The 13,771-nt window shown below is 47.2% G+C and overlaps 1 protein-coding gene across 3 annotated transcripts in view; it reads left to right on the top strand.

Annotated features, from left to right (window-relative positions):
* EML1 (EMAP like 1) overlaps positions 1-13,771 on the top strand; it is a 176,380-nt gene that overhangs the window by 103,812 nt on the left and 58,797 nt on the right. For all 3 annotated transcript variants that reach the window (XM_045775381.2, XM_045775383.2, XM_045775385.2), the window contains exon 3: positions 12,884-13,019. In XM_045775381.2, the coding sequence (XP_045631337.2) occupies positions 12,884-13,019 (136 nt within the window). The remainder of the gene's footprint in view (positions 1-12,883; positions 13,020-13,771) is intronic.

Raw genomic sequence — 13,771 nt, forward strand, 5'->3', positions numbered from 1 at the left:
CCCAAACTTTGTTCCTCTTGTTTTCTTTTGCCTTTGGTGTTTTGTTTAGGTATTAAGAACTGGTTGCCCTGTCATGCATCTTAGCTCGAGAGAACCTCAGCCTGCAAATTTGCTTTTGTTTATGTTAGATCGACTCTCAGATGGGGAGATATGGCATTTTTTAGTTATGCTGAGCTTGGGTTACCATATAGTGGAGAAAAGAGAATCAAATAGTTTGTGAAGGCCCATATTTTAAAAATTCTTGGCGATATTAAAGCTTTTTCGGTGTTGTGGTTGGAGCGGGGGCAGTCCTCCCGGCTCCCTAGCAGAATGCGGTGAGAAGACCCTCTTATAGATTGCTGTTGTGAGTATAAGTACAGAAGAGCTTCAAGAATAAGAGTTCGCTGCCACATCATGCACTTTGGGGGATAAATGGATAGAAAGGAATGGAAGGAATGCAAGCTATAGGGGCATGGCTAGAAAACCCGCAGCCCTTCGTAGGCTTGAATACAGTGTTATCTTTAAAAAATGTCTGTGTTATTGGTAACAACAGGGAAAGTGCCCATGCATTGCATTAAGAGTCAAGAGCAAGATATGAAACTGTTTATATGGCATAATTCAAGTAAATAGACAAAATCTGTGCAAAAAGACGGGAAAGAGTTATACCAAGAGTTATCATTGATGGTGTTTTTTTTCCGAGTGATAGGATTGTGATTGCTTTTCTCTATACTTGTTAGTTGTTTTCTAAATATTCTTTGGTGTAATAAGCAAAAGAAACTTGTGTTTTTAAAAATGACTCCTTTCTGGGGCTCCTGGGTGGCTCAGTCAGTTAAGCGTCTGCCTTTGGCTCAGGTCATGATCCCGGGGTCCTGGGATCGAGTCCTGCATTGGGCTCCCTGCTCAGTGGGGAGTCTGCTTCTCCCTCTGCCCCTTCCCCTGCTTGTGTGCTCTCTCTCTCTCAGATAAATAAAGAAAATCTTTTAAACAACTCATTTAAAAAAATTAAAAAATGAAAATTACTCCTTTCTTACCCCTGAATCTGATCTTCACCGCACTGAGAACAGCAGCAGGGCTCAGAGCACATGTCCGGAGGCTGGAGTTGGCTCACGTGTGTTCTCAGGAAGACAAGGAATCATGGTTTGGAGTTAAATTCATAATGGGCCCATTGTACACATGCATGGGTAATTTCCATTTCAGTGCAAGGGGAGTGCGATACGATTTTACTGTAAAATGTAGATTAAAATATAGTCATTGTCCCATGTATCTGGGGTTGTCTGCTTTGTTATGCATTAACTGGCAAGTAAGTTCTATTTATCATTTTATTTATTTTTTATTTTATTTTATTTTTTTAAAAGATTTTATTTATTTATTCGACAGAGATAGAGACAGCCAGCGAGAGAGGGAACACAAGCAGGGGGAGTGGGAGAGGAAGAAGCAGGCTCATGGCGGAGGAGCCTGATGTGGGGCTCAATCCCATAACGCCGGGATCACGCCCTGAGCCGAAGGCAGACGCTTAACCGCTGTGCCACCCAGACACCCCCTATTTATCATTTTAAATTTTGCTTGTGTGTTCAGACCGTAATTCGGCAGTTTGCCTTTTGTAAACTTTAATATACCTTTTACAGACTTTTTTATTGGTTCTATTCAGAGCCCCATTAATTAACAGATCAGAGAATTACTAAATACAACCGAACTTTCTGGTCGAGATGCTCATATGAACGTAGGTCCTGCTGTTCTGGGACATCAAAACCTCCCAGTGTCAGGACTTAGCCTCCGAGAGCGCTGTTGAAAGCAGACTACGGATCACCTTTCAGTAGTCTCTGCTACGTTGACGCTTCCTCCTGATACTCAGAATGAGACTCGTAGCTACATTTATTGATCGGCTGGGTGCTGGACATTGCAATAGATATTTTGGATATGTGAGCCCATTTCCCCTCTCCGTGGTTCTTCGAAGTAGGTGCTGTCATGCCCATTTTACAGATGAGAAAACAGCCTCTAGGAGGTTGGATAATTTACCCCAGGTTACACAAATCTGGCACTGGCCCCAGGGGCTGGCTGGACTGCCTTCTTTCCACCATCTATGTTGCTTTGCTTCGCATTTTTATTTAAATTCACATTATTCAAATCAAACCAAATATTTAGGGAATGAATAACCGAAGGACTTGAAATGCAGGCTCTCTTCTCAAGGTTTAACTTGATTTGCAAAGTGTCCCAAATAGCATAGATCATATCTGGCACATGATTGTGTGAAATATGTATGATCCCTTCACAAATTTTATTAGAGAGGGACAACGAACAAATTAAAATTTGAAGCTCTCCGCAATGAATGAAATTAACAAATAATTAGTTCTTGATGCTGGTTACCTGCAGTTAGCAGTTTGTGTCCCCCTCTCCTACACCGTGCTTTCTCCTCGTCTTTTGCCTTACAGGTGGCTCTATTACAGAAAACAACTTTTGGGTTTTCTTTAAGACAGAACACACTGTCATCTCTCTCATTTTTCCCATTAATTGTCCTCCCCGGTTTAGACAGTCATCGTTTAATGAATTATGGAGAAGGTTTAGTAGATATATTCCATTTCCCAGAGACTAAGAAGGATTGTACTCAAAATTGATATTATGGTGGGCCTCCTGGGTGGCTCATTTGGTTAAGCATTCGACTCTTGATTGGCTCAGGTCATGATCTCGGGGTCATGAGATCGAGCCCCATATCAGGCTCTGCTTGGAATCTGCTTGAGATTTTCTCTCCCTTTCCCTCTGCCCCTCCCCCCTGTTCTCTCTCTCTCTCTCTAAAATAAATAAATAAAATCTTAAAAAAATAAAAAGCTTCATATTATGAAATGTTCAAATGTATATAAAAGTAGAAAGAAAAATACCTTTTATTTTTTACCTGGCTTCATTATTTATCAACGTGTTGCCAGTTTTATTTATTATCCCCCCGTGACTTACTTCCCTCACCCCATTAGGATTATTTTAAGGCAAATCCAAGACATTGTATCATTTTATCTATAAATATGTCCGTATATATTCTTAAAATATAAGGATTCTCTTTTTTAAAAATCCATAATACCCTTATCACAAATTTATTATTACAAAATAATTCCTTAATATCAAGTAGCATTCAGATTTTTCCAGTTTTCTAATGAACGACTATTTTATAGCAGCCTAGTGAGATGCAATCCACAGAACATGAAAGTCACCCTTTTAAACTGAACAATTCATTGGTTTTTGTACGTTCACAGAGTTGTACAGCCATCCCCACTCTCTAATTTCAAAACATTGTCATCGCCCCAAAAGATACCCCCTTCCACCCCCCCGCCCCTGCTCTCTAGCAACCATCAGTCCACGGTCTCCACAGATGTGGCGTTGTGGACATTTCGTGTAAAAGGAATCATGCGGTATGTGGTCTTTGGCCGCCGTCTTCTCTCACTTAGCAAGTCTTCAGGGTGCATCCGTGTCCCGCAAGTGTCAGTAGTTTATTCCCTCTGATCCAGTCCCTCACTCCGTCTGACGGCTGGATCAACTCTGGTGCTTGGAGACGCAACATACTGCTTATCCGTTCACCAGCTGATGCTAATACATGACTTTTCGTAATCGGTTCATTAATGTCTTTTTTTTTTTTTTAAGATTTTATTTATTTATTTGACAGAGAGAGAGACAGCCAGCGAGAGAGGGAACACAAGCAGGGGGAGTGGGAGAGGAAGAAGCAGGCTCATAGCGGAGGAGCCTGATGTGGGGCTCGATCCCATAACGCCGGGATCACGCCCTGAGCCGAAGGCAGACGCTTAACCGCTGTGCCACCCAGGCGCCCCCATTAATGTCTTTTTTGTCCATACATATTTCCATTATATTGACTATTCAGCCTTACAGGATTCTTACATTACCAGACCTGGGCCCGGGAATCCAAATAACCCATGATACCGGGGAGAGCCCCATCTACCCACCAACACTATATTAAAACTTGATTCATGTGTAGACTGATCATTTTAAAACCTTTTTAAAATCATATAAGAAAAGGAGCGCCTGGGTGGCTCAGTCAGTTAAGCATCTGCCTTCGGCCCAGGTCATGATCTCAGGGTCCTGGGATGGAGCCCATATCGGGCTCCCTGCTCAGTGGGGAGCCTGCTTTTCCCTCGGCCCCTCACCCCCCACTTGTGCTCTCTCTCTCTCAAATAAATAAATAAAATCTTTAAAAAAAATCACATGAAAAGAGTTAAGATTTTAAATCTGCTGAAAGTCCTCAGGCTTCTGGCACAGCAGGTAAAACTGTTCTGTGCTCGCTCTTTTCTCCCCGGTGTGGAGAGATCTTCCTTCCTCCTCTTGCAGCGCCCCCTGCGGTGAGGATGCCCCCACAGGCTACTCCACCAGTCCCTGTGGTGGTCTTTTATCTTACAGGTAATGCTGCGGTGGTTGACCTTGTGCGTGTGGCATTTTGCATTGTTGCCAGTAAGTCCTTAGGACAGATCGCTAGAAGCGGGATTGCCTGTCAGAGGATGAGAGCGCGAGTGACTGTGCCGGGTGTCAGGATCTTCCACAGGACTTAAGTAATTACCCGCCTTGTCTCACAGCGTAGCACACACGGTTTGCCTCCTCCAGTTCCAAATGTGGACATTTCGTAAATTCTGAAATGGATCATTAGGGGGTCTCGAGCTCAGGGTCATAAGTTCAAACTCCATGTTGGGGTCCACACTGAGGGTGAAGCCTACTTAAAAATAAATAAATAAAAATAAATGAAGCCTATACATAGATTCCTTCCAGTTTGGGGAGCCTGGGTGGCTCAGTGGGTTAAGCATCCAACTCTTGATCTCGGCTCAGGTCATGATCTCATGGGTCGTGAGATGGAGCCCCATGGTGGGCTCTGCGCTGGGCATGGAGTCTGCTTGGGATTCTCTCTCTCTGTCTGTCTCCCTCTCTCTAAAAAAATAGATAAATAAAATAAATGGATAATTAGGAATTCTAGATTCATAATGGCCAGATATGCTAAAATTAAACTTTGAATTTCTACACATAACCACGTACATAGTCACACTTTGCATAATTAAATTTATTTTTAAACCTAATGGGGTATTTTCCTTATCAAATATTGCACATTGAGTTATTACTACAATGAGACTGAAAGGGTTTCTTGGTCCTTAGGTTGTAACATCTCATAATAATAAGCGTTGATAGGTTCGACTAGCTATACTCGAATTTCTGTATTTATATCAGCTACGGTTTTGAAAATATGTCATCACAGGTAGTAGTTCTTGAAGTCTGGATATTCCAATCCGACCACCTAGAAAGATTGGAGAAAAATTATTTCAGGTTTCATCGTGAATGTTTTAGACCTGAGATTGCAAACACCTTTTCAGAGCCAGAGGTTTTCAGTTACCATGCTGTGGAGTCATTTTGCAGGAAATTTAACTCCTGGCAGTTTATCGAGGACCTTCTGTGAAAGAGTATGCCAAGTAACTGCTGGCCATCAGTGCTGCACGTGTGGCTGGCCCAAGGGCCTGGCCTCTTCAGCCTCGTGGCTCAGTCCCTGGTGGACTGTCGGGTCTGTCTACTAACTGACTCAGTGTGGCGAAGTCATAGAAACTCAGAACACTCTTCCCACATGAATTAGGATCAGATTTCAGGGTGGGAAGAGACATCCTTAGAACGCATTTGGATTCGAAATGGGGCCTAAGGTCACGCTGCCAGCTGGGGACACACTGGGCCTAGTGCTCTGCCCTCACGGCCAGACCTGAGGTCCTGCCCCTGCCTACACCCCCCTGCCTCCCTCACTTTGCCAGGCATCTTCCTCTGCCCATCCCTGGGTGTGCTGGGTGCGGCCGAGGGCACTCGTGGGTCTGATTCCGCCGTAGGTGCCTCTGACCATAAGTGACACACTAATGCTAACTCTTCTCACATCGCGTTCCGGGGGCTCGATTGCACCCAGATGTCCAAAAGCGTTTCATCATCTGGATGTAGCCATAGGATAAGAGCCCCCACTTCTCGTGGGCCTGCTGCGTCCCGGACACGCTGCTGACAGCTCGTGTTCCTCATTCCCGATCTTCGTGGCAGCCCTGCAGGCTGGGCGCTGTTCCCCGTATTTCACAAAGAATCTGGGGCTTGGAAAGGTAGTGACTTCTCCGAGGCCCTGTAAGTAAGCCGAACTGAGAGTGAGCCAGTCCCGTCTGACCCCCTCAATCCTCTCTGCTTCTCAGTTTCCCTTGAGATTTGAGATTCCAGCCATCCTGATACTGCTCCAATGAACGCGTTCTAAATACACACCATTTATCATTCATTCTCCTTTTATTTGAGAAATTCTTCTTTCGTGCCATGTGTCTATGTTTTGCCCCTAGGAACAATTAAAATGTTATTTTAAAAATCCCTTTTATGAACCAGAAGAATGTCTCATATCTTAGTGTCATGTGGAGGCAAAGGAGTCATTTATCTTCACACCTGATGAGCGGGAAATTGTGTTTGAACCTTTCCCTGTGCTATTTCTCTTCCACGGTTTTAAAGATCGCTTGTCTGAAAATGACTCATTGTAGCCGCCCGCTCCCGTGTCCTCCCGTCTCCCGTCCTCCGATCCAGGCTGCTGCTTGTTCACACCGGACATCAGGAGGCATTCTTTTCTTCCAGAACTTTCCCTTTATAGCGGACGCCTTTCGCCCTTGAGTGGCTGATCCCATCTAGATGTGGAAACACGGAAGGAACCTGCCGGGGGGTCGTGTGCACGATGGGCGCTTAGTTAAAGGCGTGTTGGTGGCAGCGGTGTGCTGTTGGCGGAGTCAGTGGTGACAAAAACCAGGGGATGTTACCCAGACAGGTGTAGCACTAACAAGATCTCTCCACCTTCCCCGTCCCTCCGAGGGCGCTCACCGTGCCCCTGCTGCATCCTCTGTTTTTCTTTCATGATTTCTCGTCAGAACTTTGAGGATTCTGTTTGCTTCCGACGATGCTGTGTCACAGCTTGACGTACAGATCTGTCAGCCTGGGAGAGCCCGCCGCACGCCGCTGAGCTTTTCACGGGCTCGGCCACCCTCGTTCCCCTTTTGGGAGAAGGACAGAACTAGGTTATTACGAGACTGAACTTTGACATTATGAGTCAAGAAAAAAATAAAAATTTCATAATGACTCAGAAATGGGGACATGACGCCTTCTCTGGGAAGCAGGGCTTTTGTTCTTGAAATTCAGTGCAGTGTGACCCACAAACCCGTGTGGAACACCTTCTGTGGAGGGATGCCACCTTCAAGGAGCCCTCCATCGATGCAGTGGGCAGGCGAATAAACAGACGCTTGCCATGCTGTGTTCTGGGGACGGCAGCACAGGCCTGGGCTGCGGGAGCAGGGAGGAGGCTCACCCAGCCTGGTTTGGTGGCAAGCGTGGGGGGAGGGGTGGGGCGGTCCTGGGCCAGGGGCCCCAGAGGAGCAGAGCGCCAGACATCCTCCTTGAGCCCCTCTGGGTCCCCTCGTCCAGCCAGCTCTCCCTGCAGGCTGACCTGTGGGGGCCGCACCAGCAGGCCCTTGCCCTCCACCTCCCAATCAGGGTTTGGGCATTGGGAACCCTAGCTGGGGATTGGAAGGAGGGCAGAGGAGGAGGCCAGAGTATTTACTTCCTTGGCTCTTTTCTCATGGGGTCCTTCGGGTTGGCTCTGTCCCTCCCCTGCGTGTTGCTGCTGCTCCCAGAGCAGTTTCTCTCCCTCTGGGTTCAGGTAGCTGCTCCTTCCCTCGGTCCGTGGGACCTGGGAGGGATGATGGCTTCTCTGCTGTCAGCTCGAGGGATAGGGCAGTCCTCCCGGGCTGATGGACAGGATGGAGAGAGCTAGGTGACACCCCTCCCGGCACAGGTGTCTGCCGCCCACTGTTACTCTGGAAAGTGAGATTAGCCCAGCTGGGACAGCAATATATAAGCAAGGGCTAAATTGTAAGGTACAAACTGGCATGGGGTAGGAGCTCAGAGAGGGCAGGAATGCCAAGGAGGGGACAGTGGCATAGCCTGTGGGTCTTAAACTGTGGTCCCCAGAGCAATGGCAGCATGACCTGAGAGCTTGTTAGAAAAGCAAATTCTTGGGCTGCCCCCCAGACCCAGCATTGGAAATGGGCTGGAGCCCGGCGGTCCGTCTTGTAACACGCACTCCGGGTGAGTCTTACACACTCAGGTTTGCGAGCGCGACAGAAGCAAAGCTAAGGAGTGGCATCGTTTCTCTTGTTGGTTTGTTGGGGGGGCGCACTGAAGAGTCTGGATGCATAGTGGGAGAAATAAAGTCATACAGACAGAATGAGAGCAGCTTGTAGCGGTTATGAAAGACCAGATCCTGACAGGCCAGGTGGCAGGGAGGTGTGCTAACCCAGGGGTCGGGACCGGGTCCTCTCTCCTTTCTGGGCTGGTCGTGAAGTAGGAGCCCCCCCCCCATGTGCAGGTCCCAGTAGGACGAGACAGCACCCTTCCAGTTGTCCCATTCTGCTCGACAGTGAGCGTGTGTGGCTGCCCTTCCATTTTGTGTCGGTCCTGGCGACCGTAACACAGTGTGGTGGCTCCTGGGTGCTGTCGGAGATGGTGGCGAGGGACGTCAAGGTGAGGGTCATGGGGAGATGAGCCTGGAGAGGGCTGACCAGACGTGCAGGAGACGCACCATCAGGGCTAGGAGTCATGCTTCAGGGACAGGCTGGACAGGCAGGAGCGGCAGGAATGGAAGGGACAGCCAGGTGGACATATGCGTCATTCTCACCTCCAGGCCGCTGTGACCAACGACCTCAAACTGGGGGGGCCTGGAAACAATAGACTTAGACTCACACCACTGGAGGCTGGCAGTCCGAGACCAGTATCACCGGACTGAAGTGAAGGTATGGGCAGGGTCGGTTCCTGCCGGAGGCTCTAAGAGAGACTGTTCCAGGCCCCTCTCCCAGCTTCCATGGCGGCCGGCCATCCTTGGCATTCCCTGGCTTCTAGATGCTTCAGTCCCAGCTCTGCACCTGGCGTCACCTGGCCTCCTCTTCCGGGGCCTCTGTGTCTCTTCTCTGCTCCTCACAAGGACACCATCACTGGGTTCAGGGCCCACCCCAATACTGTATGACCTCATCTTAACTAATTATATCGACAAAGACCTTATTTCCAAATAAGGTCACATCCGAGGTTCTGGGTGGATGGGAACGTTGAGGGTCCATGTATTTAAAAAAAAAAAAAAACCAGAATGGGAACAGAAATGGTGGATGAAGCCAAGAGAGAAGGTAGAGCAGTGACAGTGACGGGGACGATGCCTGTCCTCCTGTGGGGAGAAGGGTCCCGTCCTGTGGGCGTGGCATGGCAGACTTGCGCAAGAGAAGATGTGGAGTCCCGGTTCCGGAACCGCGGTGCCTCGCTGAGCAATGCTGGCTCCCGCCACGCTGGGCCCTGCGGCGGGCAGGTGCTCAGGAGGAGGCGAGGAGAGAGCATGGAGGGTGGCGGAGGGTGTGGTGCTCTGGCCGGGGCGCTACCTGTGCCCTCTGCCGTTTACTGTCATGTTTGAAGAAAGAAGGAAGCCTGACCCCCTGCCTTAGGGACCGAAAAGTTTTGGTGTGTTAAAAACTTGGCTTTCTATGCAGTCCCGTCATTGTTTTTAAGAACCTCAGTCAAGGCAGGTTTAATTCTTGATGCACAAAATACATTCCACTAGCATTTCAAATTTGACTTCAGAATAGTGTTAGATTTACAGAAAAGTTGCAAGGATGGTACAGACAGTTGCCATCTACCCGGCACCCGGTTTCACCTCCATTAGCATTTTACATCAGTACCCCACAGTGATGATACTTTATTTTTTATCCTATCTTTAAAAAAAAAAAAAAGATTTATTTATTTGAGAGACAGCTCGTGGCGGGGAGGGGCAGAGGGAGAGGGAGAGAGAGTCCCAAGCAGACTCCACGCTGAGCGCAGAGCCTGATGCAGGGCTTGGTCTCAGGACCCTGAGATCATGACCTGAGCCAAAACCAAGAGTCACACGCTTAACCTACTGCACCACCCAGGTGCCCCAGTGATACAGTTTTTTATTACTTAGAAGCACACTGTACTTGGATTTCCTTAGTTGATCCCTAACATCCTTTATTTGTTGCTCCAGGACCCCCCCCCCCCGATTACGTTTGGTCATCATGTCTCCTGGGGCTTCTCTAGACTGACGGTTTCTCAGATTTTCCTTCTTTCTGATGATCTGGACGGTTTTGAGGGGCCCTGGTCAGATCGCTCATTATCTCTCGACTTGGGTCTGTCCGGTAGGTCCTGGGTTTTAGGGAGGAGCACTGCAGAGGTAACGTGCATCGCCATCACATCCTGTCCAGGGTACGTGCTGTCGACGTGACTCATCCCTGTGACGCTGGCCCGGGTAGAGTTCACCAGGTCTGTCCGCAGTGAAGTGACTCCCCGCCCCCGGCCACAGCGGGTTGTGCGGAAGGCCGACCCTGTGCCCCCGCACTTACGGAAGAGAGGACGGTGCTCACCTCCTTGAGGATGAAGCATCTACGTACATGATCTGGAATTCTGCGCTGGAGAAATTGTCTTTTCTCGCCCGTTTAATCATTTCCTCAATTATTCCATCAGTATGGGCTCCTGATATTTACTTTATACTTTGGGCTATAACCCAGAGCTACTGTCTATATTTTGTTGCTGAAACTGTGGCAGCTCTGGCTCCTGGGGGAGCTCTTCCAGTTGGCTCCTGGGTCCCTTTGACTTGGCCCCATCCGTACAGGGTTTGGGGTTCTGTTACTGCTTTTGAGCACTTCCTTACTCTCTGGCTGTACAGGATACTCCAGGCTCATGTTGTACGCGCCCTGCCCCAGCCCCAGATTCGCGCATTTCCCCACAGAGCCCTGGTTCTTTGTTGCTGAGGAATCGTGTTAGAAACCAGGGTTTGGGTGCCCGGTGTCCTTGCTTTCAGTACTCTCAGCACGCCGAGCTAAGGAATGTGTTTATACTAGGGCGCCTGGCTGACTCAGTCAGTTAAGCGTCCGACTCTTGGTTTCAGCTAAGGTCACGATCTTGTGGGTTGTGGGATCGAGCCCCATGTCAGGCTCCATGCTCAGTGGGGAATCTGCTTGAAGATTCTCTCCTTCTGTCCTTCCCCCCACTCGTATGTTCACTCTCTCTCTCTCTCAAATAAGTAAATCTTAAAAAAAAAAAAAAAAAAGAAGTGTGTTTATAACTAACCCATGTTTACATACATAGGTATAATTTTCTCTGTAGCTGTATCAGGCTAAACATGGCTTCATACTGAGGTCTCCTACCCCCTGGCTCATTCAGCACCATCCCTCTTGCTGGTCTGTAGCCTCCCTCTGCAACAATGAGAAGCCTAGTTCCCACCATCCTCCTTGCCATTCCTTAATTGTTCACTGCTAGGGCTCATGACGGTGGTTTCAGAGGTGTTGACCATGCCCCGTGGGAAACAACGTGCTTAGATGGCTCCTCTGTAGGCTTAGTCTCTCCCCGTTTCCACGACACCTTCCTGTCCGCCCCCTTGCATGAGGTTATAGCACATACTTGTAGTATGGTTTGATTCTTTTATCTGTCATGGGTTTCCCCATCCCCTAACTGATTTTTATCTGCATACATTAAAGTTCGCTCTTTGTGCTGTAAGAGCCTGGAGGTTTTGACGCATGCATGGTGTCACATAGCCACCATACAACATCATACAGCGTCATACAGCATCATTTTACCACCCAGAAATGCTCTTGCGCCTTACCTGGTCAGCCCCCCACCTCCACCTGGCCGGCCTCTGACAACCACTGGTCTGGTTTTTGTCTCTGAGTTTTGCCTTTTATGGAATATCATATAAACGGAATCATACAGAAAGTAGCCTTTCAGCCTGGCTGCTTTCACTGAGCAGCGTGGATCTAAAACTCGTCCCTGTCCTTGGACTGCTTCGTTGATTTTTTTTTCTTTTTTTTTGCTGAATCATATTCCATTGTCTGCATGGACCACACTTGGTTTAGCCACTCACCAATTGAAGGACATCGTGGTTGCTTCCAGTTTTTGACAATTATGGATAAAACTGCTATAAATATTAAATGCAGGTTTTATATAGACAGAAGTGTTCCAATCAGCTGAGTAAATACCTAACGTCCCACGATGACTGGATCCTACCGTGAGACTGTATCGAGCAACCGCTGAACTGCCTTCCAAAGCGGCCGCACCACTTGCATTCCCGCCAGCGATGAATGAGAGCCCCTGTTGCGCTGGTCCTGGCCAGCAGTTGCTATTTGTGTTTGTTTTTTGGATTTTAGCCACCCTAATAGGTGTATAGAGATATCTCATTATTGTTTTAATTTGCATTTCCCTAATGACAAAAGATGTTGAGCATCTTTTCATATGCTTATTTGCCATTTGTAGATCTTCTTTGGTGAAGTGTCTGTTCAGATCTTTTGCCCATTTTTTTTAATTGGGCTGCTTGTGTTCTGACTGGGGAGTTTTAAGCATTCTTTTTTATATTCTGTATACAAGTCCTTTATCAGATACGTGAGTTGCAAATATCTTCTCCCCGTTCGTGGCTGGTCTTTTCATCCTTGTAACAATGTCTTTCACGGAGCAAACATTTTTATAATTCTGATGAAGTCCAAGCACTCATTTTTTTCTTTCATGGATTGTGCTTTTGGTGATGTATACAAAACGTCACCAAAACCAAGGTCACACGGGGTTTTCTCCTGTGTTTTCACCTAGAAGTTTGATAGTTTTGCATTTTACGCTCGGGTCTTTGGTCCATTTTGAGTTCGTGTCTGCGGAAGGGGGTAGATTTTGTCTAGGTTCATTGTTCCAGCGCCCTTTGTTGAAAATCTCCGCTGAATTCTCTTGGCACCTTTGTCAGTCCTGCCAGCATTTTGAAATTGATGTCCTTTGCCATCCTACCAGTCGTAAGTTCTGTAAAAAGTTACCTTGACAGAGGGGAAAGCTCTGATTGCGTTTTCTATTTGTCTCACAGCAAGACCACTGGTGCAGACCTTGCCTTTAAGGACCACTGTCAACAACGGCACTGTTTTACCAAAGAAACCTAGTGGCTCTCTACCGTCCCCCTCGGGGGCCAGGAAAGAAACTGCTGTGCCCGCCGCAACCAAAAGGTAGGTACAGAGTGTCTTCATCCAACTCGAAAAGGAGTTCCATCTCAGATTTAAAATAAATATTGCCTTTTTATGTGACATCTCTTAATTTCTTGTCTGAATTAAAACTCATAAAAGTACAATATTTGGTGTGTTGCCGTATCGGGACCCATATAAATTTATTGTTCTGCTTTTTTTAGACTTAATCTTACTGTCTTTGAAGTCTCATTGACTAACACCACGATGTGCCATTTCGTATTTTCGCTTGAGGTTCTCTTAAAAACACAAATGGGAGTGTAAACTGTGTAAAGATGAATATGCTCAAAAAAAAAAAGAAAGAATGAAGGGGCACCTGGGTGGCTCAGTCTCTGAAGCGTCTGCCTTTGGCTCAGGTCATTATCCCAGGGTCCTGGGATCGAGCCCTGCGCTGGGCTCCCTGGCGAGCCTGCTTCTGCCTGCTACTCCTGTTCTCTCTTTCTCTCTCACACACACACATTCTCTCTCAAATAAATTTTTAAAATCTTCAAAAAAAAAAAAAGATAAAAAAAAGAATATGCTCTTCCCAACTTTATACGTGGCATAGAGCAAAATTCAGATTATCATACCAACCTTAACTTTTTATCTATAAAATTTGGATAAGCTCATACGTTTAAGTAGTGCTTAACGGGGAGGTTCTGGATATTGATATTGTCTGTCCGAGCATAGTTTGCTCTTAACGTTTCTATAATTTTGTGATTATCATATTAAAATTTCATATCTTATATGCCAGGCCA

Source organism: Ursus americanus, chromosome 26 (genome assembly GCF_024610735.1).
Source record: "Ursus americanus isolate L20-20 chromosome 26, mUrsAme1.1.p, whole genome shotgun sequence".
Lineage (NCBI taxonomy): Eukaryota > Metazoa > Chordata > Mammalia > Carnivora > Ursidae > Ursus > Ursus americanus.